Source organism: Pelobates fuscus, chromosome 1 (genome assembly GCF_036172605.1).
Source record: "Pelobates fuscus isolate aPelFus1 chromosome 1, aPelFus1.pri, whole genome shotgun sequence".
In the NCBI taxonomy this organism is placed as follows: domain Eukaryota; kingdom Metazoa; phylum Chordata; class Amphibia; order Anura; family Pelobatidae; genus Pelobates; species Pelobates fuscus.
In genome coordinates this window covers 25,974,387-25,999,386 of record NC_086317.1, presented here as the reverse complement: position 1 = coordinate 25,999,386, position 25,000 = coordinate 25,974,387, and the positions used below count along the sequence as shown (strand labels likewise).

Genomic DNA, 25,000 nt, shown 5'->3' with positions numbered 1-25,000 from the left:
TCTAGGCACAAAATAGCTATTTTTTTCTGCTTTTATGTTTTAGCTGTTTAGCCCATATTTCAAATAAATGTGATATTTTTAACACAAGAACTTCAGAGCAAAGCACCTTTTTCCATTTTCCCTTTTGAACAAGTTTCCAGTAGAAACAGAGCCTCCCTCTCCTTAATTAAACCATCACTTGTAACAAAGCATTAATACATAATTAGGCAAACTAATTTATTTTGGAAACTCAAGCCAAATATCATGGAAAATGTAAAAATAAAATACATATTGGATTGTAAAATGATTTGCACACGCACATTTACACACAACTTAAATTCTTCATTGTTAGAGCCATGTCACATCATTATTCTGCAAAAAAAAAAATCTAGTATTAGAAAACGTATAATATTTCTACTAAAATTATTTATTGTATTTTGTTGTTTTGCTTAGAAATAACCATTTCACATTCAAATAATCTCATAACGCATGACTGGCCTCGGTCAGAATAATTGTTATAGGGACACTATAGTCACCAGAATAACTAGAGTTTATTGCATTTGTTCTGGCAAGTAGAATCATTCCCTTCAGGCTTTTTGCAGTAAACACGGTCTTTTCAGAGAAAATGCAGTGTTTACATTACAGCCTAGTGATATCTCCACTGGTCACTCCTCAGATGGCTACTAGATGTGCTTCCTGGAGGAGTGCTACACAGTGTGACTGACATTCAGTGTTTCCACCCTGAATTCAGTGATTCAATGCACTTCTATGAGGAGATGCTGATTGGCCAGGGCTGTGTTTGGCTTGTGCTGGCTCTGCCCCTGATCTGCATCCTTGACAAGCTCAGCCAATCCAATGCTTTCCTAAGTAAAGGCATTGTGATTGGCTTTTGATCAACACTTCTGATGATGTCAGCCAAGCAGGCAGATCAGGGGCAGAGCCAGCAGCAGAAGGCTGGAATAAAAGTAAGGTGTTGCTGTATGTAGAAGGTTGCGGGGGAGGGGGGGCAAGGGGGATTACATGGTGGTTTTAATATGTTTGTGTTCCTTTTATAATCTACACATGTCTGAATGTGAATATTATGCATTATAATACAATCACACATTTAATTTGAGTGTCACACATATTGTAATGTTATTTTAATTCTTTATCTGCTTTTTAAATTATGTTAAATTCAAAATTCACACTCTTAATTCACATCTAGTATATCTATAACATTTGTTAGCCTCTTACTTAAAATATGGAACTGCTGAAATTTGAAGGTAAATACTTACTATTGTTTTTTGGATTGAAACACCACTTTGTATTAGGTACACTGGAATCAAAACAGCAGCCTGTAGAGTGACAGTCCTTGGCGCTAATTCCTGGGAATCCACAGTCTGTTCTGTCCTTGGGGCTTACAGCACATTGTGCGTTATCTGTGACATGAATACGCAACAGGAGCAATTACATTTTAATATAGAGACACCCTCAGTGTTCTTCACTTAAAACCGTTTAAACGCTTTGCGGAAAACTATGTACCAGGATCACTGTGCTAAAATGGAATCTGAATCACCTTTTTGATATGAAAATGTAACTGGACAGGCTCATGCATGTTGATTTACCATCGTTTATGCACATTAAAATTATATGAAAAAAAAATACCCCCTACTCCTGTGATGTCTGTTTGTCAGATGTTTCCAATGGGACAGTTACAATTAGCTGTCACATATCAAATTAACAGGTGATGCCTATTTTCAAGGGAATGATGCCTTGCACGCATTTCAGAACCCCAGTCACCCCAAATAGAAAGTTCTGAAATACGAGGAAACCTGCTACAAATATCCGCATTCCATCAGAGTCGCCCAGTTCATCTTGAGATACTAATGGAAGGGCTATCAACAAGTATGTGATTTAGAAAGCATCAAGAAGACATGATTTTAGAGTCCCTTATTGCAATATCATCTCATCTGAAAAAATAACATAATTTCCTTCCTCACAGATCAGTACTAATTCCATCCTGCGCAAAATCGCTCTATTAATACACAACAGTCTATCCCAAGTATGAAGAATGAAGTAATTCACCTGTTAAGACAAAAGCACATATGTTCAATGCACAGCTAAAGGCGCCCCAATACTGATTATAAACGGAGGGCTTTTTATAGACAATTTACCCTGTGAAACTGTGTAGAAGCACCAGTTAACCCCTGGTATGCTGGAATCAAAGCAGCAGTCCTTTCTGGCACATTCTGTAGAGCTGATTCCTGGATAGCCACAGTTTCTCCTCGTGAACGGATCCCCGCCACACTCGTTAGGGGCACTGCCTAATTAATTTATGTCGAACAATATATTATGTTAATTATACGTACGTCAATTGTCAGATTGATATACTAACACAAAACTCACATACTAACACAAACTAATATACTAACACAAAGTTATATGCTAAGTTTCTAGGTAAGTGTACCTAAAAATTAAAAAAACAAAACAAGCCACCAGGATCATAACCTAGACAATCCACCCCACAATACCCTCACCTAATCTCCACGTTTCCCAAAGGGTAATCCATCCCGATTGCCATCAGTGTGTTACGTGCATTGCAACATTTATTGAATATGTTTTAAAAAATGTACTTTACTAGTTACTTCTGTCTTTGAACAATAATTAATTTAATAGATAGCATTTATCTCTGTGGAATTTTGAGATGGTGTAGACTCTCCTGGTGTCTCTGCTGCAGCACAGCCAGGAGAGGAATACACAATCAGGAGATTTGTCAGGCTGGGTTATAACAACTATAAAGTACCTTCTGATATTGGCTGCCTGCCTGCTATCTGGCTTGTCCCTGCGTACTCCCATACCTGGCCAGCTGGCAACAATGTCACCCCCTCCCTGCCCACCAGTCAGGAAACCCTCAACTATCTTACTTGTGCCTTTAGGGTAGAAGCACCATTTAACACCAGGAACACTGGAATTAAAGCAGCAGCCTCGGGAGTAGCAATCCTTGGCACTAATCCCAGGGAATCCGCAGTCTGTCCTGTCATGAGGGCTCACAGAGCACTGAGCCTGATCTGTAACAAGGAGATGACAAAATACAAAATAGAGAAGTTAAAAAAATATATAGTTTATTTCTAATTTTTACCTTACTCCTTTCCATTCTTGTAGTTTATCTTGCAAACCATAATATTCACATTTCTGTTCATTGGCTCCATACAGACCAGGGAGCAGCAAACTAGGGGTCACATTATTTTACCCCTTAATCACAAAGCAGTTTCCAAAAATAAACCACCACCCGAATCCAAACATTTTGGGTGTCCTGGAAAGTAATGTCACCCGGACTACTCAGTACCGGTGCAAGGATTTTTGGTTACACAGGTGAAGATGATTTTGGCGGCTGCACCCTCCTCCCCCCCAAAAGCATCTTCACCTGTGTGCCGCCTTTTGTTACACCTCCCTTCTGTATCTCTTAAAACCCCCATTTGTGTGTCTTTGTCCGGGTACCTGAAGTCTCTACCTCGGAGGAGGTTAGACTTCCCGACGTCCGTTCTCTCAGCGGGGCTGATTCATCTAATCCTCACAGCTCTCATAGTCATTCCCACGCCGGCCGCGAGAACCCCACTTCCTTTTATGACACGACGCTCAGGAGCCGACGTCATGACGGCAATCACATCCCGACCTGTCAATCTGGTTCGGAACAACGAATCAGGGCTCGGCAAGGGCGGAGCCATGATTCAGAGAACCAGGGTATAAAAGAGGGATGTGGCTAATGGTTCATTGCCCTGTCGTGGTTCTAGCTTGTCTGGTCCCTCAGTGCTCTTATGTTTATCGTTCTATCTGGTTTTGACTCGGCTTGTACTATCGTTCCTGTTTACCTCTCGTGTCCTCGACCCCGGCTTGTCTCTGACTATTCTCTGCTTTCTCCTTACGTTAGTCTGGCCATTCTAAGGTCCGGTATACGTACATCTCTACTGTTCGTACTCTGCGTGTTGGATCCCTGTCCCGATCCTGACATTACGACAGGGCCATGGATCCTGCAGGTACTAACGCTCAGGTTGGTTCACCTGACTCAAGGTTTGAAGCCATGGACCATAGAATGGACCAAATGGCTCTGGCGCTGCAGGCATTACTATCCCATCCGAGTAATCAAGCAGAGGAAACTCGTACTCCATCTATCTCTCTTGCTAACACAGGCCTAGAGGTAGCCACAGGGGGAATTTCTTCCCGTGTTACTTCCCTTTTACGGTATGGCGGTGCTCCAGATACTTGTCGTGGTTTCCTAAACCAGATAGGAATTCATTTTGAATTACAACCCCGCGCCTATCCTACTGACAGGGCGAAGGTTGGATTCATAATATCGCTACTCATTGACAAAGCTCTTAGATGGGCTAACCCTTTGTGGGAAAATGATAATCCAGTAGTCTAGAACTATAATGTGTTCCTTACTACGTTTAGGAGGACTTTTGATCCTCCAGGGAGAAAGGCCAGTGCTGCTAGATCACTATTACGTCTTAGACAGCATAGGCTAACCCTTGTGGATTATGCGCTAGAGTTCAGATCCTTGGCGGCAGAGGTCAAGTGGAATGAACAAGCCTATATGGACGTATTTCTGAACGGATTGTCAGATGCGATCCTAGACGAGGTTGCTACTAGGGATCTTCCTGAAAATTTAGAGGAATTAATTTAATTTATTTCTCGTATAGATGAACGCATGAGACAGAGGCAGAACACTCGTGATTTTGGTTATAGACCTTCCTTAAGTCTAACTCCCGCATTTCAGAATTCTGAATCTACTATTCTAGCTCTCCCAGAACCTATGCAGATTGGTAACACTCACCTTTCAGAGAATGAAAGACAAAGTAGGAAAAGGGAGGGTCGGTGTATGTATTGTGGAGTAGGAGGTCACCTACGCCTTAATTGCCCTAACCTTCCGGGAAACGCTCGCACCTAAGTTTCTCCAGAGGACAGGCCTTGGGTGTTTCTATTTTGTCCTCTACATATGATTACAGGGATCATAGGCTACTAGTACAGGTTTCTTTTACTTGGGAAAAGGGAGCACTTAAAGCTATGGCATTAATAGATTCCGGAGCAGCTGAAAGCTTTATTGATCAAACTTTTGTCAAGAAACATGCTATCCCATCTCAGTTAAAGGAGACTCCCTTGGCCGTTGAGGCCATAGATGGTAGACCGCTGTTAGATCCAGTTATTTCTCGTGAAACTTTACCAGTTAAACTAACCATTGGTATTTTACACGAGGAGGAGATTACTTTCATGCTTATCTCATCCCCTTCAGTTCCTATAGTTTTGGGGTATCCCTGGCTTAAAAAGCATAACCCTACTATTGATTGGGAACAAGGTGAGATAGTCTCTTGGGGTCAGGGTTGCCAGAAAGGTTGTGTACAGAAAGTCTCACCGTTGTGCCTAGTGGACACACCTAGCAACTCTAACAAGCCCACAGATTTACAGATACCTTCCCAGTATCAGGATTTAAAGGCAGTCTTTGATAAGAGGAAGGCTGATACTTTACCTCCACACAGGTCCTTTGATTGTAAGATTAATCTCCTGCCTGGTACTATGCCCCCGAGGGGTAATGTATATCCTCTATCCGCTAAGGAGAACTTAGTCTTAGAGGAGTACATTCAGGAGAATCTAGATAAAGGCTTTATTAGGAGGTCCTCTTCTCCAGCCGGAGCCGGTTTCTTTTTCGTAGATAAAAAAGACGGCACACTACGGCCTTGCATCGATTATCGGGGCTTGAACAAGATAACAATCAGAAATGCTTATCCGATTCCCCTGATTACTGAGCTATTTGATCGCTTGAAAGGTTCTAAGATTTTTACCAAGTTAGACCTGAGGGGAACTTATAACTTGGTGAGAATTCAGCAGGGTGATGAATGGAAAACGGCTTTCAATACCCGGTATGGCCACTATGAATACACGGTAATGCCCTCTGGGCTTTGCAATGCTCCTGCTGTATTCCAGGACTTGATTAATGAGGTTCTTAGGGAATTTCAACAGGAATGTGTTATAGTTTATTTGGATGATATACTAATACATTCTAAAGAGCCTGAAACTCATCACAAACAAGTCAGAAGGGTATTACATAAACTTCTACAGCATGGGTTGTACTGCAAATTGGAGAAGTGTAGCTTTGACCAATCTCAGGTAAATTTTCTTGGTTACGTTATTTCTGGAGAGGGCTTTAAGATGACCCTGTTAAACTCCAATCTATCTTGGATTGGCCATTGCCCAAGGGACTCAAAGCCATTCAGAGATTCATCGGTTTCTCGAATTACTATAGGCGCTTCATTAAGGGATACTCGTCTATTATCTCTCCTATTACTAACATGACTAAACAGGGTGTTGATACTAAGACATGGTCTCCAGAAGCGCTTGTTGCTTTCAGTACTCTCAAGGAACAGTTTGCCTCAGCACCGATATTAGTTCATCCAGACACATCTTTGCCTTTCTTACTCGAGGTAGACGCCTCAGAGACAGGTGTAGGCGCTATTCTGTCCCAAAGGTTAAGTTTGAATAAACCACTGCATCCATGTGGTTTTTTTTCTAGGAAATTGTCTGGGCCTGAGAGCAGGTATGATATTGGTGACAGGGAACTGTTAGCGGTAATTTTGGCTTTAAAGGAGTGGAGACACTTGTTGGAAGGGACTTTACACCCGGTTACTATTTTGACGGATCACAAGAATTTGTCATATATAGGGGAAGCCAAGCGATTATCTGCCAGGCAGGCTCGTTGGTCTTTGTTCCTTACTCATTTCAACTATGTTCTCACTTATAGACCTGGTTCTAAGAATTCTAAGGCCGATGCATTGTCCCGCCAACATGAACCTTCTACTATGCCTGAAATGGTTTTTTCTTCTATAGTTCCTAAGCGTAATATTATTGCCAGCACTAGCATTAAGATTCACTCTGTGTTGCTGGAGGAGATCAAGAAGTTACAACATCTGGCACCCGGACCTATTCCGGAGGACCGTTACTTCGTGCCTCCTGAACTCCAACTGGAACTTATGCAGTGTTTTCATAACAGTAAATTTGCCGGACATCCTGGCATACGCAAGTCATGTTCTCTGATTTCTAAAGATTTCTGGTGGCCTTCATTACGTAAGGATCTTAAGGAATTCGTCGGGGCATGTGATGTCTGTATGAGGACCAAACAACCTCATACGCTTCCATGTGGACTTTTGCAACCCCTAGAAATTCCTGTGAAACCATGGTCCTGTCTGGCTATGGACTTCATTGTTGATTTACCGGTTTCTAAAAGACATCCAGTTATCCTCACAGTAATTGACAGGTTTACCAAAATGGCTTATTTTGTACCTCTGCTCAAATTGCCCTCTTCTCCCGAATTGGCTGAAATTTTCGCAAGGGAGATTTTTCGTTTACATGGGATTCCTTCTGAAATCGTTTCTGATAGAGGTTCCCAATTTGTTTCCCGGTTTTGGAGATCCTTCTGTTCCCAGCTTGGTATCAAATTAAATTTTTCCTCTGCCTATCATCCCCAGTCCAATGGGGCTGCCGAGCTCACCAACCAAAAGGTTGAACAGTTCTTGCGTTGTTTTGTTTCTGAACACCAGGACGATTGGGTCGGTTTGATTCCTTGGGCGGAGTTTGCGCACAACAACAGTGTTTGCGATTCTACTCGTTCTAGACCCTTTTTCATGAATTATGGCTTCCATCCTTCCGTTCTTCCGTCGGCCTCCCCCTCCCAGGGGATACCGTCGGTTGATATTCATGTTGCCAATCTGAGAAAGTTGTGGGATCAGACTCGACAAATCCTTGTTCATAATTCCATGTTGTCCAAACAACACGCTGACAAACGCAGAAGGGTGGCTCCTATATTCTCTCCGGGCGATAGGGTATGGTTGAGTACCAGAAACATCCGCTTGAAAGTTCCTTCCATGAAGTTTGCTCCTCGTTTCATAGGCCCTTACAGGGTTCTGTCTCGGATAAATCCTGTTGCATATCGTCTGGCTCTTCCGCCTGCTTTACGCATCCCGAACTCCTTTCATGTTTCTTTATTGAAGCCTTTGGTATGTAACAGATTTTCCTCCACTGTGCCGTCCCCTCGTCCTGTCCAGGTTGAGGGTCAGGAGGAGTATGAGATCAATTCCATCCTCAATTCTCGGATTTCTCGGGGGAAGGTGCAATATCTTGTGGACTGGAAAGGATATGGTCCTGAAGAGAGGTCTTGGGTGGCCCAGGAGGATGTGCATGCTCCTCGCCTTCTCAGGGCTTTTCATGCTCGCTTTCCGTCTCGCCCTGGTTCCTTCCGCCCGGTGGGTGTTTCTGAAGGGGGGGGTACTGTCAGGGTACCTGAAGTCTCTACCTCGGAGGAGGTTAGATTTCCCGACGTCCGTTCTCTCAGCGGGGCTGATTCATCTAATCCTCACAGCTCTCATAGTCATTCCCACGCCGGCCGCGAGAACCCCACTTCCTTTTATGACACGACGCTCAGGAGCCGACGTCATGACGGCAATCACATCCCGACCTGTCAATCTGGTTCGGAACAACGAATCAGGGCTCGGCAAGGGCGGAGCCATGATTCAGAGAACCAGGGTATAAAAGAGGGATGTGGCTAATGGTTCATTGCCCTGTCGTGGTTCTAGCTTGTCTGGTCCCTCAGTGCTCTTATGTTTATCGTTCTATCTGGTTTTGACTCGGCTTGTACTATCGTTCCTGTTTACCTCTCGTGTCCTCGACCCCGGCTTGTCTCTGACTATTCTCTGCTTTCTCCTTACGTTAGTCCGGCCATTCTAAGGTCCGGTATACGTACATCTCTACTGTTCGTACTCTGCGTGTTGGATCCCTGTCCCGATCCTGACAGTCTTACTGTCAGGATCAACACAGGGATCCAATACGCAGAGTACAAAATAAGAGTACGTTTACCGGGCCTTAGAATGGACGGACTAAAGTAGGAAAGGACAGAGAAAAGTCAGGGACAAACCGAGGTCAAGGGAGCCAGAAAACAGGTAAGCGAATAAACAAGCCGAGTCAAGGGGAAGGAGAATCACAGAACAGTCAAAACCAGAGCCAAGACAAATACCAATAAGCCAAAGCAGAGTATGCACTATAGGGAACTATCAAGCTAGAACTACCACAGGGCAATGATTCACTGTAAATGATTATTTTTTTTATACTTTGGCTCTTTAAGATGGCCACGCCCCCAAAACGGTTGAATTCGAACGTTTTGGTGAGCCGTGATGTCATTGATGTCATGACGTAGGCGCGCACATGCGCGCTATAACAAGGGGCGGAGCTACTGCGGCCGGCGTCTAAAGACTCACAGGCTGTATCCCTACCTGTGTACAAATGACAGGTACCCTGACACTTACTCCCCCAACCCTTTTTTGTGTCTTTTACTCTTACCAGCTCCTTTGTATGTTTCTCTTTCACCACCAGCCCATCTATCTCCCACCAGCCCCATCTGTGTCTCTTTTTCCTCTTCTCCAGCTCCTCTGTGTCTCTTTCACCCCCAGCCCTTTTGAATTTCCACCCCCAAGCCCTTCTGTGTGTCGCTTTCATCCCAAGTTCCTCTGTGAACTTTCTCACACCCAGGCCCATCTATGTGTTTTTCTCCGCCCTCATGTCCCTCTGTGTGTCTTTCTTCCCACTCAGGCACCCCTGTGTGCCACTCTCCCCTTCATCTCCTTTAGTGTTCCTCTCTCCTCCCATCCATGTCCATTAGTGGTCCTCTCCCCTCCCCTTCCCTTAATGGTCCTCTCCCCTCCACTTCCTGTCCATTAGTGGTCCTATTCCCTGTCCCTTAGTGTTCCTCTCCCCTCCATGTCCCTTAGTGTTCTTCTCCCCTCCCTTCCCTGTCCCTTAGTGTTCCTCTCCCCTCCCCTCCGTGTCCATTAGTGTTACTCTCCCCTTCCTCCCCTGTTCCTTAGTGTTCCAAATGTAGTGTTCCAAATGTATTTGTCGCATCAGTATACATAGATAGCACATTAATTAATTGACACAAAAACAAAACTTGGGGTTGGACAGAAAATCATTTAAACAATCATTTACCAAATAATGAAGTTACATATAGGAAAACAGGTGTAAATAAATAACATTTCTCAATATGTGACAGAGACTTTTTTTTACCAACATAGTTTATTAATAATCGCACATAAATATTATCCTCAGTTATCAGTATATATACATATTTATCCCTATGCATATTGTATATGTTGCCACATTACCATTACATTTACCATACCATATTTCCCTCACATTGCAGATGTGTTGCCACTTTGGATACACACACTATTACACACGCACACACCAATTAATAGCGTGTATGTGACTTAGAGTGTCTGGCAGTTATTATCCTTGTGTATATCTGTGTGTGTGTGACTGTTCTTGGAATGCAAATTTATTCTGTGTGTGTCTGTGCATCTCACTGTCTGAGCATATGTCTGGGAGTGTATGTATTTGGTGATACTGCTTGCAGAGTGCTGTGTGTTTGGGGGCTGCTTGTGGTCTTGATGTGTGTGTGTTGCATTTATAGCAAGGCTGTGTGCTGTGCGTGTGGAGTGACTGAGTATGAGCGTCACTGTCTGTGGATTGAGATACCTGTGTATGAAGGTGAGTGTCTGTGGGGCCGTCTGTGTATCAGGGTATATGAGGGTTACTATCTGTGGGCGGTTGTGTATGAGGATGACTCTGTGTGTTTGAGGGCAATGTGATAGTGAGTGTGACAAGGTGACTGAGTGTGAGGGAGAGTGTGGAAGGCTGACAGTGTGACTGTGCATGTGGGTTGACTGTGGCAATATGACTTTGAAAGCGTGACTGTGTGTGAGGGGTTAGGTTGGTGGGTGACAGCAACAAATTGACTGTGTGAGGGGTAAATGTTGGAGTTGCCTGTGACAAGGTAACTGTGTGTGTTGGGTGACTGTGGAAATGTGACTGTAACATGGTGACTGTAAGTGATGGCTTTTTTGGGGGGATGACTGTGAAAGGGTGACTGCATGAAAGGTCTATGTGAGGGGGTGAGTGTGACAATGTGACTGTGTGTGCCGTGTGATGAAACAGTTTGAGTGGGGGGTAGATTGTGTGTGGGGAGGCTGCATTTCTCGGTGCAGCTTCCCTACAAGTATTGCACTTTTATTTATTTAATTGAGCCCCCCTTGCTCTTTCCTTTTCTGCAGTGAGGGAGGCTAATTTCCTTATGATCCAGCAGTTTCCCTGCTTATCCAGTGGGCTGCCAGTGGGATCTACAACTCTGGGCCTTGCAGTGAGGTTTGTGGAACCCCACTGACTTGTGCAGCTGTGAGAGGACTCAGCAGAGCCAGCTCTAGAATGGTAGTACCAGCTCTGCTGTCCTCCCATCATATAACTTAATTTAATTTGCAGTAGTTAGAATTGTGTATACAGTCCAGGGCTCGAGTCCTGCAGGAACGCGTGGGAACGGCGTTCCTGCACTTTTTTTAGTGCAGGAACGCCGTTCCCGTTTATGGTCCTGCAGGCACTCGGGGGGCGGCAAAAAATGCCACCCCCAAATGCCCCCGTGTTCCCCCTGTCATGGGGGGCCCAAGAGGTGGCCTAATGGCCACCTGATGGACCTCCCCGGCCGGCTCTTGTCTCTCTCTGTCAGCCGCGGCGAGGGAGCTGTGTCCTCTCTGCTCCCTCTCGCCGCGCCGTTTGCTGATGCTGGGAGCCGGAATATGATGTCATTTCCGGCTCCCGGCATCAGCAGACAGCCCGCGCGGCGAGAGGGAGTAGAGAGGACACAGCTCCCTCGCCGCGGCTGACAGAGAGAGACAAGAGCCGGCCACACTGAAGCCCCACTGGACCCCAGGGACAGGTCCACACCAGCTCTCCAGGTAGGGAGGCTGGGTGGACATTTTAAAATTAAAAAAAAAAAAATACAAATAATTTTTGTGTGTGTCTGTGAGTGTATGTGTGTGTGTCTGTGAGTGTATGTGTGTGTGTCTGTGAGTGTGTGTGTATGTGTGAGTGTGTGTTTGTGTCTGTGAGTGTATGTGTGTGTGTCTGGGCGTGTGTATGTGTGTGTGTCTGTGAGTATGTGTGTATGTGTGTGTCTGTGAGTATGTGTGTATGTGTGTGTCTGGGAGTGTGTGTGTGTCTTTGAGTGTGTGTGTATGTCTGGGAGTGTGTATGTGTCTGTGAGTGTATGTGTGTGTGTCTAGGAGTGTGTCTGTGTGTATGTGTGTGTCTGTGAGTGTATGTGTGTATGTTTGTGTGTGTGTGTATGTGTCTGTGAGTGTATGTGTGTGTGTGTATGTGTCTGGGAGTGTGTGTGTGTGTCTGGGAGTGTATGTGTGTGTGTGTCTGGGAGTGTATGTGTCTGTGGGTGTGTGTATGTGTCTGTGGGAGTGTATGTGTCTGGGAGTTTGTGTGTGTGTCTGGGAGTGTGTGTGTATGTGTCTGGGAGTGTGTGTGTATGTGTCTGGGAGTGTGTGTGTGTATGTGTCTGGGAGTGTGTGTGTATGTGTCTGGGAGTGTGTGTGTATGTGTCTGGGTGTGTGTGTGTGTCTGTGAGTGCGTGTGTGTCTGTGAGTGCGTGTGTGTCTGTTAGTGCGTGTGTGTCTGTTAGTGCGTGTGTGTCTGTGAGTGCGTGCGTGTCTGTGAGTGCGTGCGTGTCTGTGAGTGCGTGCGTGTCTGTGAGTGTGTGCGTGTCTGTGAGTGTATGTGTCTGGGAGTGTGTGTCTGGGAGTGTGTGTCTGGGAGTGTATGTATGTATGTGTGTTTGTGTACCTGTGTGTCTGTGAGTGTGTGTGTGCACCTGAGTGTGTGTGTACGTGTTTATATATGCATGCAAGTTTTGTTTTTTTCTGGTGGTGGGGTGAGGGTGGAACTCGAGTGAGTTCCCACACTTTATTCCCCAGGACTTGACCCCTGGTATACACAATAAGGAAATAACAATAAGGGGTCCCTACAACCCCATAGTATTTGTTCAGAGCTATCGGCAAATATTGTCAATAAACATTGGTTGATATTAATATTAACAAAAATACTGATGTACATGACTTATTTTTTTTCAGGTTCTGTAGTTCAGCGGTTATTTTTTTCTACAGTATAAAAAATATATTTGAACTAGAACTTCCATGAGTCACTTCCTGGTTATGGCAGGTGTCCTCGCATGAAGCTGAAATTCCGGGGTTCCAGAGTTTAATACTGTCATTTGTTAATAAATTACATTCAGATATTTTTATTTGGGTAATTACATATAGCAGTTAATATAAATGGTTTATTACCTTGTTCCTTCGAAAAGAAGCACCATTTAACACCGGGGATGCTGGAATTAAAGCAGCAGTTCCTCTTTGCACATTCGGATGTGCTGATTCCTGGATAGCCACAGTCTCGTCTCACATCGGGGGCTACAGCACACTGGTTGGGGGGATTTACTGCTGTTATTGTAGACATTAATAAAAAACGTTATGAAGCTCAAGGATTAACTTTAGAAGATTAATTGTATCTTAATTGAACACTTAAGGGTCTCTCAATCATAATAATTGTCCAGGAAAGTGTAGACAAGACTACAACTGAATTCAAAATACTTCCATGTAACTTTTCTCTTCTGAAGAATTTCGTCCATAAATATGACGTGGATATGGGCCTATCAGTGTACTGTGAAATATAAATACTATCGATATATTTTACAGAGCATCGATTGGTGCATTTTTACTACAATCGGTTCACAGATCAAATGAAAAGAAGTAACAGAGGGGAAAGGGAGGGGAAGCAGTAAAAACAAATATCTATGTTTATATATCATACATTTATTAAATCTATAACATATAACATGTTTTTCAGTTTTTCAGTTTTTTCCTCTTTTGGTCATTTTTCACTTGATCTGTGAATAAAATCGACTTTGATAGGGTTATTGATTAACGTGAGAATTGTCTGGAAATCATAGTGAATTTGAATTGAATTAGAAATGTGATGCCAAACTAGCTGAATTAAAAGCATAGCTGCTGAGAGAATTTTTCTCTTTTAGCTATTTTGCTTTTCTTAAATTTAAAATTCACATTGAATTAACTCTGAGTTCCCAACAACTTTAGTGGATAACCCTCTGAAAGGCTGTCCCCTAACCATCAGCCATCTTTTTATTCATCGATAACCTTTTTTTTTTCTGCGTCACACCTGGAGCTCCAAATTATTTTTCATCTTTTTAGCTTGCTTCGTGATTCATATTTTGAATGAGTAGCCTATCACCCAAAATTCGGACAAATTGTGATTCAGGAGAAACAATTTAAAAAAACAAGATTAAAAGATTTATTCTAAAAAATCTTACCTGTGCCTTTAGGGTAGAAGCACCATTTAACGCCAGGAACACTGGAATTAAAGCAGCAGCCACGGGAGTAGCATTCCTTGTCACTAATCCCAGGATATCCGCAGTCTGTCCTGTCGTAAGGATCCACGGAGCACTGAGCCTGCTCTGTCATGTGGAGATGACAAAAAGTAGTATCTCAAAGAGAACATTTCTTAATTTGATGAAAAATGAGCACACAGTTTTACAGGTTGCATATTTTTCGCAGGGTTTAACGAGCAGGACATTCAATGCTGGTGTTTTTCAAGAGCAGATTGACATGATGGCATAGATTGGCCTTAAATTTATTTTTCAGCTTGAAAAATGCACAAAAAAGAACGCCCGGTTTTAAAATGTCATTACATATAGTATTGAATCCAAAATGTGTAGGCACTGTACACACTCTTATCATGCAGGAGGTAACCTGCCTGCCTGATGACAGTAGAGCACAAACTGGTACCTCTAACTGTACTGAGCTGGAGAATGCAATGACTTATTGATTGAATTACAAATAGTATCTTGAGCACAAATACCTTGTGACTTGCTGAAGAAGCACCAATTGACCCCAGGGATGCTCGAATCAAAGCAGCAGCTCCTCTTGGCACAGTCAGACTTACTGATACCTGGGTAACCACAATCTCTCCTTAGATAGGGATCCCCAACGCACTCATTCTGGACAACCGCTGTTTTAAGTAAACAAAGTATTAACAAAAATCAAAAAGGGGAAATGTATCTATCATATTAGCATAACAGTCAACACAAGGGGATAGGAGAATAGATAGATGGATAGGGAGAGAGATAGATAGATAGATAGATAGATAGATAGATAGATAGATAGATAGATAGATAGATAGATGGATAGGGAGAGAGATAGATAGATAGATAGATAGATAGATAGAATTGGTATAAGATATGAGATTCCTAGTGGATATTAAATGCAATTAAGCAGCTTGAACCCCCAAACCAGAGTCTCTTATTTATTGTCGTGAGTGGATACTGTATTTTATGAAGTGCATTAAAGTCACCCCTGGCATCACTCAGTTCTAAACTCCCTCTGGAAGCAACGTCAGCACAAGAACTGTGTGTGTAAAGTTTATTGAAATTGGTTTCCATGGTTAAGCAGCCGTACATAAACACCTACAAGGCCAAATGTCAGCTGGAGTGATGTGAAGCAAGCACACCGCCACTGGCGTGCTTGCTTTGCATCACATATTCTCTGTAGTGATTAATCAAGCTTCCCTATCTGGCTTATATCAGGAAAACACTTCCTACCAGAATGCATAGTGCCTACTGTAACGTGTGGTGAAAGAAGGGTAATTGTTTTTGGGAGGTTAGGCTGCTCCCCTTAGTCTCAGTGAAGTGACATCTTAATGCTAAAGGCTACATTTTAGTCAACTGGGTACTTCCAAGTTTGTGTCAACAAGTTGGAGAAGGCCCTTTTCTGTTCCAGCATGACTGTGCCCCTGTGCACAAAGTCACATTCATGATGACATGGATTGACTCGTTTGCTGTGGAGGAACTGAGGTGTGGTGACATTCTGTCATCAAACTAACATGGTGACCAGGGGTCATGTGACCAAGTTCATGTAGATCTTTCTTACAGGGGGATAAGCTTAACCTTTGATATGGTAATTCAATACCTTTACAAGTCAGGAAAGAGATAACCACTCCCCCTCTATCCTCATTCCTCTCTGTTCCTTCTTGGATCTGCTGCAGAGCAGACGTGGGCAGACGCCATGTGCTAGCATGGGGAACCATGTTACACTCTGTTGCTTCCTTTTCTTCCTTGGTGGATGTGATGTTGGACTTGCAGCAGTGAGCCATTACTAGATGTGAAGGCCTAACCGTGGGTGAGATCAAACGTGTGGGGAAGGGGATTACTATATAGATAGATAGATTTAAAAGGGTTGTTGCTCCGTGGGTCTGGGCTGTGTGTTTGTGATACATTTAAAATATGAATTGAAAGCCATAGGAAAGTACAGGAGAATTTATGTCGCTGAGGGAACTATTCCGGAGGGACGGTGGGTTGAATTTCTCCTGTATATCAGGTTTTTGCTCCCACTAGGTTCTCTTGTACTAGAGGGATAACTAGATAACGGAGCAACATAGATGAAGAAAAAGTGGGGGAATGTGGGGTGATGCAACCCCTATTTGACTGTTTTCTTTTACCTTACTCATCTCACTCACACTAATTCCTGTGCTCCCCTTTCCTACTTCAGATCTCATAGTTTACATAGATAAGAGGGATATTATTCAACATAAGAGAAGAAAAAGTGAGGGAATGTGGTGACATTCTGTCATCAAACTAACATGGTGACCAGGGGTCATGTGACCAAGTTCATGTAGATCTTTCTTACAGGGGGATAAGCTTAACCTTTGATATGGTAATTCAATACCTTTACAAGTCAGGAAAGAGATAACCACTCCCCCTCTATCCTCATTCCTCTCTGTTCCTTCTTGGATCTGCTGCAGAGCAGACGTGGGCAGACGCCATGTGCTAGCATGGGGAACCATGTTACACTCTGTTGCTTCCTTTTCTTCCTTGGTGGATGTGATGTTGGACTTGCAGCAGTGAGCCATTACTAGATGTGAAGGCCTAACCGTGGGTGAGATCAAACGTGTGGGGAAGGGGATTACTATATAGATAGATAGATTTAAAAGGGTTGTTGCTCCGTGGGTCTGGGCTGTGTGTTTGTGATACATTTAAAATATGAATTGACAGCCATAGGAAAGTACAGGAGAATTTATGTCGCTGAGGGAACTATTCCGGAGGGACGGTGGGTTGAATTTCTCCTGTATATCAGGTTTTTGCTCCCACTAGGTTCTCTTGTACTAGAGGGATAACTAGATAACGGAGCAACATAGATGAAGAAAAAGTGGGGGAATGTGGGGTGATGCAACCCCTATTTGACTGTTTTCTTTTACCTTACTCATCTCACTCACACTAATTCCTGTGCTCCCCTTTCCTACTTCAGATCTCATAGTTTACATAGATAAGAGGGATATTATTCAACATAAGAGAAGAAAAAGTGAGGGAATGTGGTGACATTCTGTCATCAAACTAACATGGTGACCAGGGGTCATGTGACCAAGTTCATGTAGATCTTTCTTACAGGGGGATAAGCTTAACCTTTGATATGGTAATTCAATACCTTTACAAGTCAGGAAAGAGATAACCACTCCCCCTCTATCCTCATTCCTCTCTGTTCCTTCTTGGATCTGCTGCAGAGCAGACGTGGGCAGACGCCATATGCTAGCATGGGGAACCATGTTATACTCTATTGCTTCCTTTTCTTCCTTGGTGGATGTGATGTTGGACTTGCAGCAGTGAGCCATTACTAGATGTGAAGGCCTAACCGTGGGTGAGATCAAACGTGTGGGGAAGGGGATTACTATATAGATAGATAGATTTAAAAGGGTTGTTGCTCCGTGGGTCTGGGCTGTGTGTTTGTGATACATTTATAGTATTGTGTTGTTGCCTTCTAAATAAATACCTTTTAATGTAGACGAACCTTGTGTAATAAATATATTAATTTGGTGATACACCACATGAGGTGCCGTGCATAGTGCCCTGACCTCAACCCCACTGAACATGTTTGGGATAAATACAATTTCCAATTGCAAACTAGACTTTCTTATCCAACAGCAGTGCCTGACCTCACAAATGCTTTTTTTTCTTCTGAATAGACAAAAATTCCCACAGACAATCAAAAATCTTGTGGAAAGCCTTTCCTGAAAGGGGTGTTGGCGAAATTCCACACTAAAGACCATGGTTTGGGAATGGGTTGTCCAACAAAGTCTTACAGCTGTGATGGCCAGGTGTCCACATATGTTTGGCCATATGGTGTAATTCTCATTTCTCTACAAATGTAGCTTGTTTAATAAAAAGGACTTACTTGTGCCTTTAGGATAGAAACACCATTTCACGCCAGGAACACTGGAATTAAAGCAGCAGCCTCGGGAATAGCATTCCTTGGCACTAATTCCAGGGAATCCGCAGTCTGTCCTGTCATGAGGGCTCACAGAGCACTGAGCCTGATCTGTCACAAGGAGATGACACAAAGCAATGTTTACATTAAAATGACTATCCCTTTCTTTTGTTGCATCTTTTTAACTAGATAGTAATAAAAACTTGCAAACCATAATATTTCGATTTTTGTTTATCACCTCTTGAAAGAGCAGGGAGCTGCAAACCATGCATCGCTTTGTTACTTGCCTTCAAAGACTGGAATTTTAGAGCTCCGCCATAAAAGATGTTTTGATCGACAACACTAAGCAAAGTGTCGTTACCCTCCTCTAGGTCACCACCAAGGCTCAGAAGTCTCAACTTCAGTTATTCTTAGAAACTACTAAATGGAGTCAGGATAACTCCTCACAAATATGTGAGGGGGTCCCCCCTCCATAAACGAGAACCTCTAAATGAGTTAAGTATCCCTAAATATGGTATAAGCCTTTGGTATAGACGGAAAATAAAGTGGGATGGACTCCCACTCCACCAAAAGAAGTACCTTGAAAAGTAAAAATTCGTATAGGTGGTATAAACCTTTATTAAAGCCGAATATTAGGATACTAAAATATAAAGAGCCTAACTAGAACAGGAGGTTCTATGTGGAAAACCAAAACCCAAACAAATGTGACATAGTGAATAAACAGAGTGATAATACACCTTTAAAATTCCGGGTAGAATAGTCTCAAAGGCCACTTCAAGTAGTAAGAGGATTTTAATAGCTATTATAAGTATTCTCAAATTTGAGTAATTGAATAGTTCAGCAGATCGATATCTCCAGAGTATCAAAGTACAAATAATTAGTGGCTGCAGTGTATAGAGGTTGTAAAAAGTTGAACCAAAACTAAGGAATAAACTGAATATGGTCAGACAGACAAATCAGCAATAACAAGTGATTTACACTGTATCACGTTTGAATTGATACCTAACTTCCAGTAAAACGGAGTCTGTTAACCACCGCACACTAATGGATGCACAGTTGTCCTAATTAGATAGTGTTGCTAAGTGGACTTATACACAGTTTACAAAGTATAGGTAATCTTGTCCATCCCTCTATTAGACCATATTAATCAAAGGGTTCACTATGGCGTGTACACGATGTACCCAGCTCCAAACAAAGTACTCCCTGGTTTGGGCAAAGATCATTACATGAAGATAAATCCTGGGATTGCACAGCAAATCTAGGGATTTTAAATGTATGCACCCAAAGATGAGTTAAATACAGTAATTAAATAATTACATTCAGATACATTTATTTCAGTGATTACTCAGGAGCATTAAATACATATAGAAGTTAATCTAAATTGTTTAGTACCTTGTTCCTTGGAAAAGAAGCACCATTTAACCCCGGGGATGCTGGAATTAAAGCAGCAGTTCCTCTTTGCACATTCAGATTCGCTGATTCCTGGATAGCCACAGTCTCTCCTCACATCGGGGTCTACAGCACACTGGTTGGGGGTATTAACCACTGTAATGGTAGACAATAATAAAAACTGTTCAAATCTGAGGATCAAATTGTAACTTTATATAATATAGTTGTAACTTTATATAATACTATCCTTACCTTTTGTGTCACTATACCCCACTCTCTCTAGCATGTAAGCTCCTTGAGCAGAGCCCTCAGCCCCTCTGTTCCTTTGTGTCCAACTTGTCCACCCACTGTAAAGCGCTGTGGAATTTGTTGGCGCTATATAAATAAAAAAATAATAATAATAATACATTTTATCATAATTGGACACTCATGCCCTCATAACAACTTAAAGTTAAAGTTGAAATTTTTGGGGGGTTACACCGCTTCAACCTATCATACTATTTATTTCAATGAGTGGTGAGTGATAGACTCATAGGGTAAGCTAAGCCTTTCTGATATTGCAAACGTAGAGAGAAAATAAGCCTGGGAGAAGGTGGGGGAGGAGGTAAGTGGCACCTGAGCCTAAACCTTACAAAATGGTTTAACTCCATAAGGTAAGACAGCACCCAGACATCCCTGTTCCCATTATATAAAGTTGATATTGAGGTGGGAGTCATTCTTTGAGGATCTTAAAATCACCATTATTATCCAAGATAGTATTGGCTAATTTTGGGATCTTTGGCAGATGACTAAGCATTAACGGAAATGTAGTCCTATATCTAATATCTGGGGTATCATCATTTTCCAAAGGATTTAAGGAGATAGGGTCAAGATGATTTACCTGTCTACGGTAAGTAGACAGTCAGTCTAAGTGAATTATTGACTCCAGTAAGACCCAACAATGATTTATTGAGCAGAATGTGTGGGTAATTTGTGATGGTATTCAACCATTATGTTTAGAAATGTATCCTCCCCAAAAATACAACAACAAAAAAGATGATAATGAAGAGAAAAAAATTACAGCAAATCATCATAACATTTATTTTCATAATCCTACTTGCGCCTTTAGCATAGAAACACCACTTGACACCAGGAACGCTGGAATTAAAGCAGCAGCCTCGGGAATAGCATTCCTTGGCACTAATCCCAGGGAATCCGCAGTCTGTCCTGTTGTGGGGACTCACAGAGCACTGAGCTTTATCTGTCACATAGAGAGGACACAAACAAAGAGTTAGTTTCTGATTGTCACCTTACCTTATCAGCCATTTTTTATTGCAGTTTATCTCAGCACCGACAACTTGCAAACCATAATATTTAGATTTTTGTTTATCACCTCTTGAAAGAGCAGGGAGCTGCAAACCATGCATCGCTTTGTCACTTGCCCATAGTCTTCAAAGACTGGAATTTTAGAGCTCCGCCATAAAAGATGTTTTGATCTACAACACTAAGCAATGTGTCGTTACCCTCGTCTAGTTCACCACCAAGGCTCAGAAGTCTCAACTTCAGTTATTCTCAGAAACTACTAAATGGAGTCAGGATAACTCCTCACAAATATGTGGGGGAGTCCCTCCTCCATAAACGAGAACCTCTAAACGAGTTAAGTATCCCTAAATATGGTATAAGCCTTTGGTATAGACGGAAAATAAAGCGGGATGGACTCCCACTCCACCAAAAGAAGTACCTTTAAAAGTAAAAATTTGTATAAGTGGTATAAACCTTTATTAAAGCCGAAAATTAGGATATTAAAATATAAAGGGCCTAACTAGAACAGGAGGTTCTATGTGGAAAACCAAAACCCAAACAAAAGTGACATTGTGAATAATCAGAGTGATAATACACCTTTAAAATTCCGGGTAGAATAGTGTCAAAGGCCACTTCAAGTAGTAAGAGGATTTTAATAGCTATTATAAGTATTCTCAAATTTGAGTAATTGACTAGTTCAGCAGATCGATATCTCCAGAGTATCAAAGTACAAATAATTAGTGGCTGCAGTGTATAGAGGTTGTAAAAAGTTGAACCAAAACTAAGGAATAAACTGAATATGGTCAGACAGACAAATCAGCAATAACAAGTGATTTACACTGTATCACGTGTGAATTGATACCTAACTTCCAGTAAAACGGAGTCTGTTAACCACCGCACACTAATGGATACACAGTTGTCCTAATTAGATAGTGTTGCTAAGTGGACTTATACACAGTTTACAAAGTATAGGTATTCTTGTCCATCCCTCTATTAGACCATATTAATCAAAGGGTTCACTATGGCGTGTACACGATGTACCCAGCTCCAAACAAAGTACTCCCTGGTTTGGGCAAAGATCATTGCATGAAGATAAATCCTGGGATTGCACAGCAAATCTAGGGATTTTAAATGTATGCACCCAAAGATGAGTTAAATACAGTAATTAAATAATTACATTCAGATACATTTATTTCAGTGATTACTCAGGAGCATTAAATACATATAGCAGTTAATATAAACCGTTTAGTACCTTGTTCCTTGGAAAAGAAGCACCATTTAACCCCGGGGATGCTGGAATTAAAGCAGCAGTTCCTCTTTGCACATTCGGATGCACTGATTCCTGGATAGCCACAGTCTCTCCTCATATCGGGGTCTACAGCACACTGGTTGGGGGTATTAACCACTGTAATGGTAGACAATAATAAAAACTGTTCAAATCTGAGGATCAAATTGTATTTTTATATAATATAGTTGTAACTTTATTTAATACTATCCTTACCTTTTGTGTCACTATACCTCACTCTCTCTAGCATGTAAGCTCCTTGAGCAGAGCCCTCAGCCCCTCTGTTCCTGTGTGTCCAACTTGTCCACCCACTGTAAAGCGCTGTGGAATTTGTTGGCGCTATATAAAAAAAAACATAATAATAATAATAATACATTTTATCATAATTGGACACTCATGCCCTCATAACAACTTCAAATTAAAGTTGAAGTTTCTTGGGGGTTACACCGCTTCAACCTATCATACTATTTATTTCAAAGAGTGGTGAGTGATAGACTCATAGGGTAAGCTAAACCTTTCTGATATTGCAAAGGTAGAGAGAAAATAAGCCTGGGAGAAGGTGGGGGAGGACGTAAGTGGCACCTGAGCCTGAACCTTACAAAATGGTTTAACTCCATAAGGTAAGACTGCACCCAGACATCCCTGTTCCCATTATATAAAGTTGATATTGAGGTGGGAGTCATTCTTTGAGGATCTCAAAATCACCATTATTATCCAAGATAGTATTGGCTAATTTTGGGATCTTTGGCAGATGACTAAGCATTAACGGAAATGTAGTCCTATATCTAATATCTGGGGTATCATCATTTTCCAAAGGATTTAAGGAGATAGGGTCAAGATGATTTAACTTGTACGGTAAGTAGACAGTCAGTCTAAGTGAATTATTGACTCCAGTAAGACCCAACAATGATTTATTGAGCAGAATGTGTGGGTAATTTGTGATGGTATTCAACCATTATGTTTAGAAATGTATACTCCCCAAACATACAACAACAATGAGATGATAATGAAGAGAACAAAATTACAGCAAATCATCATAACATTTATTTTAATAATCCTACTTGCGCCTTTAGCATAGAAACACCACTTGACACCAGGAACGCTGGAATTAAAGCAGCAGCCTCGGGAATAGCATTCCTTGGCACTAATCCCAGGGAATCCACAGTCTGTCCTGTTGTGGGGACTCACAGAGCACTGAGCTTTATCTGTCACATAGAGAGGACACAAAAAAGAGCTAGTTTCTGATTGTCACGTTACCTTATCAGCCATTTTTTATTGCAGTTTATCTCGGCACCGCCAACTTGCAAACCATAATATTTCGATTTTTGTTTATCACCTCTTGAAAGAGCAGGGAGCTGCAAACCATGCATCGCTTTGTCACTTGCCCATAGTCCTCAAAGACTGGAATTGTAGAGCTCCGCCATAAAAGATGTTTTGATCTACAACACTAAGCAATGTGTCGTTACCCTCCTCTAGGTCACCACCAAGGCTCCGAAGTCTCAACTTCAGTTATTCTCAGAAACTACTAAATGGAGTCAAGATAACTCCTCACAAATATGTGGGGAGTCCCTCCTCCATAAACGAGAACCTCTAAACGAGTTAAGTATCCCTAAATATGGTATAAGCCTTTGGTATAGACTAAAAAAATAAAGCGGGATGGACTCCCACTCCACCAAAAGAAGTACCTTTAAAAGTAAAAATTTGTATAAGTGGTATAAACCTTTATTAAAGCCGAAAATTAGGATATTAAAATATAAAGAGCCTAACTAGAACAGGAGGTTCTATGTGGAAAACCAAAACCCAAACAAATGTGACATTGTGAATAAACAGAGTGATAATACACCTTTAAAATTCCGGGTAGAATAGTCTCAAAGGCCACTTCAAGTAGTAAGAGGATTTTAATAGCTATTATAAGTATTCTCAAATTTGAGTAATTGACTAGTTCAGTAGATCGATATCTCCAGAGTATCAAAGTACAAATAATTAGTGGCTGCAGTGTATAGAGGTTGTAAAAAGTTGAACCAAAACTAAGGTATAAACTGAATATGGTCAGACAGACAAATCAGCAATAACAAGTGATTTACACTGTATCACGTGTGAATTGATACCTAACTTCCAGTAAAACGGAGTCTGTTAACCACCGCACACTAATGGATACACAGTTGTCCTAATTAGATAGTGTTGCTAAATAGACTTATACACAGTTTACAAAGTATAGGTAATCTTGTCCATCCCTCTATTAGACCATATTAATCAAATGGTTCACTATGGCGTGGACACGATGTACCCAGCTCCAAACAAAGTACTCCCTGGTTTGGGCAAAGATCATTGCATGAAGATAAATCCTGGGATTGCACAGCAAATCTAGGGATTTTAAATGTATGCACCCAAAGATGAGTTAAATACAGTAATTAAATAATTACATTCAGATATATTTATTTCAGTGATTACTCAGGAGCATTAAATACATATAGCAGTTAATATAGAACGTTTAGTACCTTGTTCCTTGGAAAAGAAGCACCATTTAACCCCGGGGATGCTGGAATTAAAGCAGCAGTTCCTCTTTGCACATTCGGATGCACTGATTCCTGGATAGCCACAGTCTCTCCTCACATCGGGGTCTACAGCACACTGGGTGGGGGTATTAACCACTGTAATGGTAGACAATAATAAAAACTGTTCAAATTTGAGGATCAAATTGTATTTTTATATAATATAGTTGTAACTTTATTTAATACTATCCTTACCTTTTGTGTCACTATACCTCACTCTCTCTAGCATGTAAGCTCCTTGAGCAGAGCCCTCAGCCCCTCTGTTCCTGTGTGTCCAACTTGTCCACCCACTGTAAAGCGCTGTGGAATTTGTTGGCGCTATATAAAAAAAAACA

The 25,000-nt window shown here is 41.9% G+C and overlaps 1 protein-coding gene across 4 annotated transcripts in view; it reads right to left on the bottom strand.

Moving 5' to 3' along the window:
- Window positions 1-202: 202 nt before the first annotated feature.
- Window positions 203-25,000, bottom strand: part of TFF3 (trefoil factor 3) — a 37,797-nt gene continuing 12,999 nt past the window's right edge. For 2 of the 4 annotated variants that reach the window (XM_063446721.1, XM_063446730.1), the window contains 16 exons: window positions 24,861-24,983; window positions 24,612-24,764; window positions 23,175-23,318; window positions 22,330-22,452; window positions 22,081-22,233; window positions 20,644-20,787; window positions 19,800-19,922; window positions 19,551-19,703; window positions 18,126-18,269; window positions 14,764-14,913; window positions 14,216-14,359; window positions 13,176-13,328; window positions 2,883-3,026; window positions 2,133-2,282; window positions 1,254-1,397; window positions 203-351 (listed from right to left, as the gene is read on the bottom strand). In XM_063446721.1, coding sequence (XP_063302791.1) covers window positions 347-351; window positions 1,254-1,397; window positions 2,133-2,282; window positions 2,883-3,026; window positions 13,176-13,328; window positions 14,216-14,359; window positions 14,764-14,913; window positions 18,126-18,269; window positions 19,551-19,703; window positions 19,800-19,922; window positions 20,644-20,787; window positions 22,081-22,233; window positions 22,330-22,452; window positions 23,175-23,318; window positions 24,612-24,764; window positions 24,861-24,983 — 2,150 coding nt within the window. In that variant the 3' untranslated portion in view covers window positions 203-346. The remainder of the gene's footprint in view (window positions 352-1,253; window positions 1,398-2,132; window positions 2,283-2,882; window positions 3,027-13,175; window positions 13,329-14,215; window positions 14,360-14,763; window positions 14,914-18,125; window positions 18,270-19,550; window positions 19,704-19,799; window positions 19,923-20,643; window positions 20,788-22,080; window positions 22,234-22,329; window positions 22,453-23,174; window positions 23,319-24,611; window positions 24,765-24,860; window positions 24,984-25,000) is intronic. The other 2 variants (XM_063446749.1, XM_063446740.1) reach the window with 2 other exon arrangements.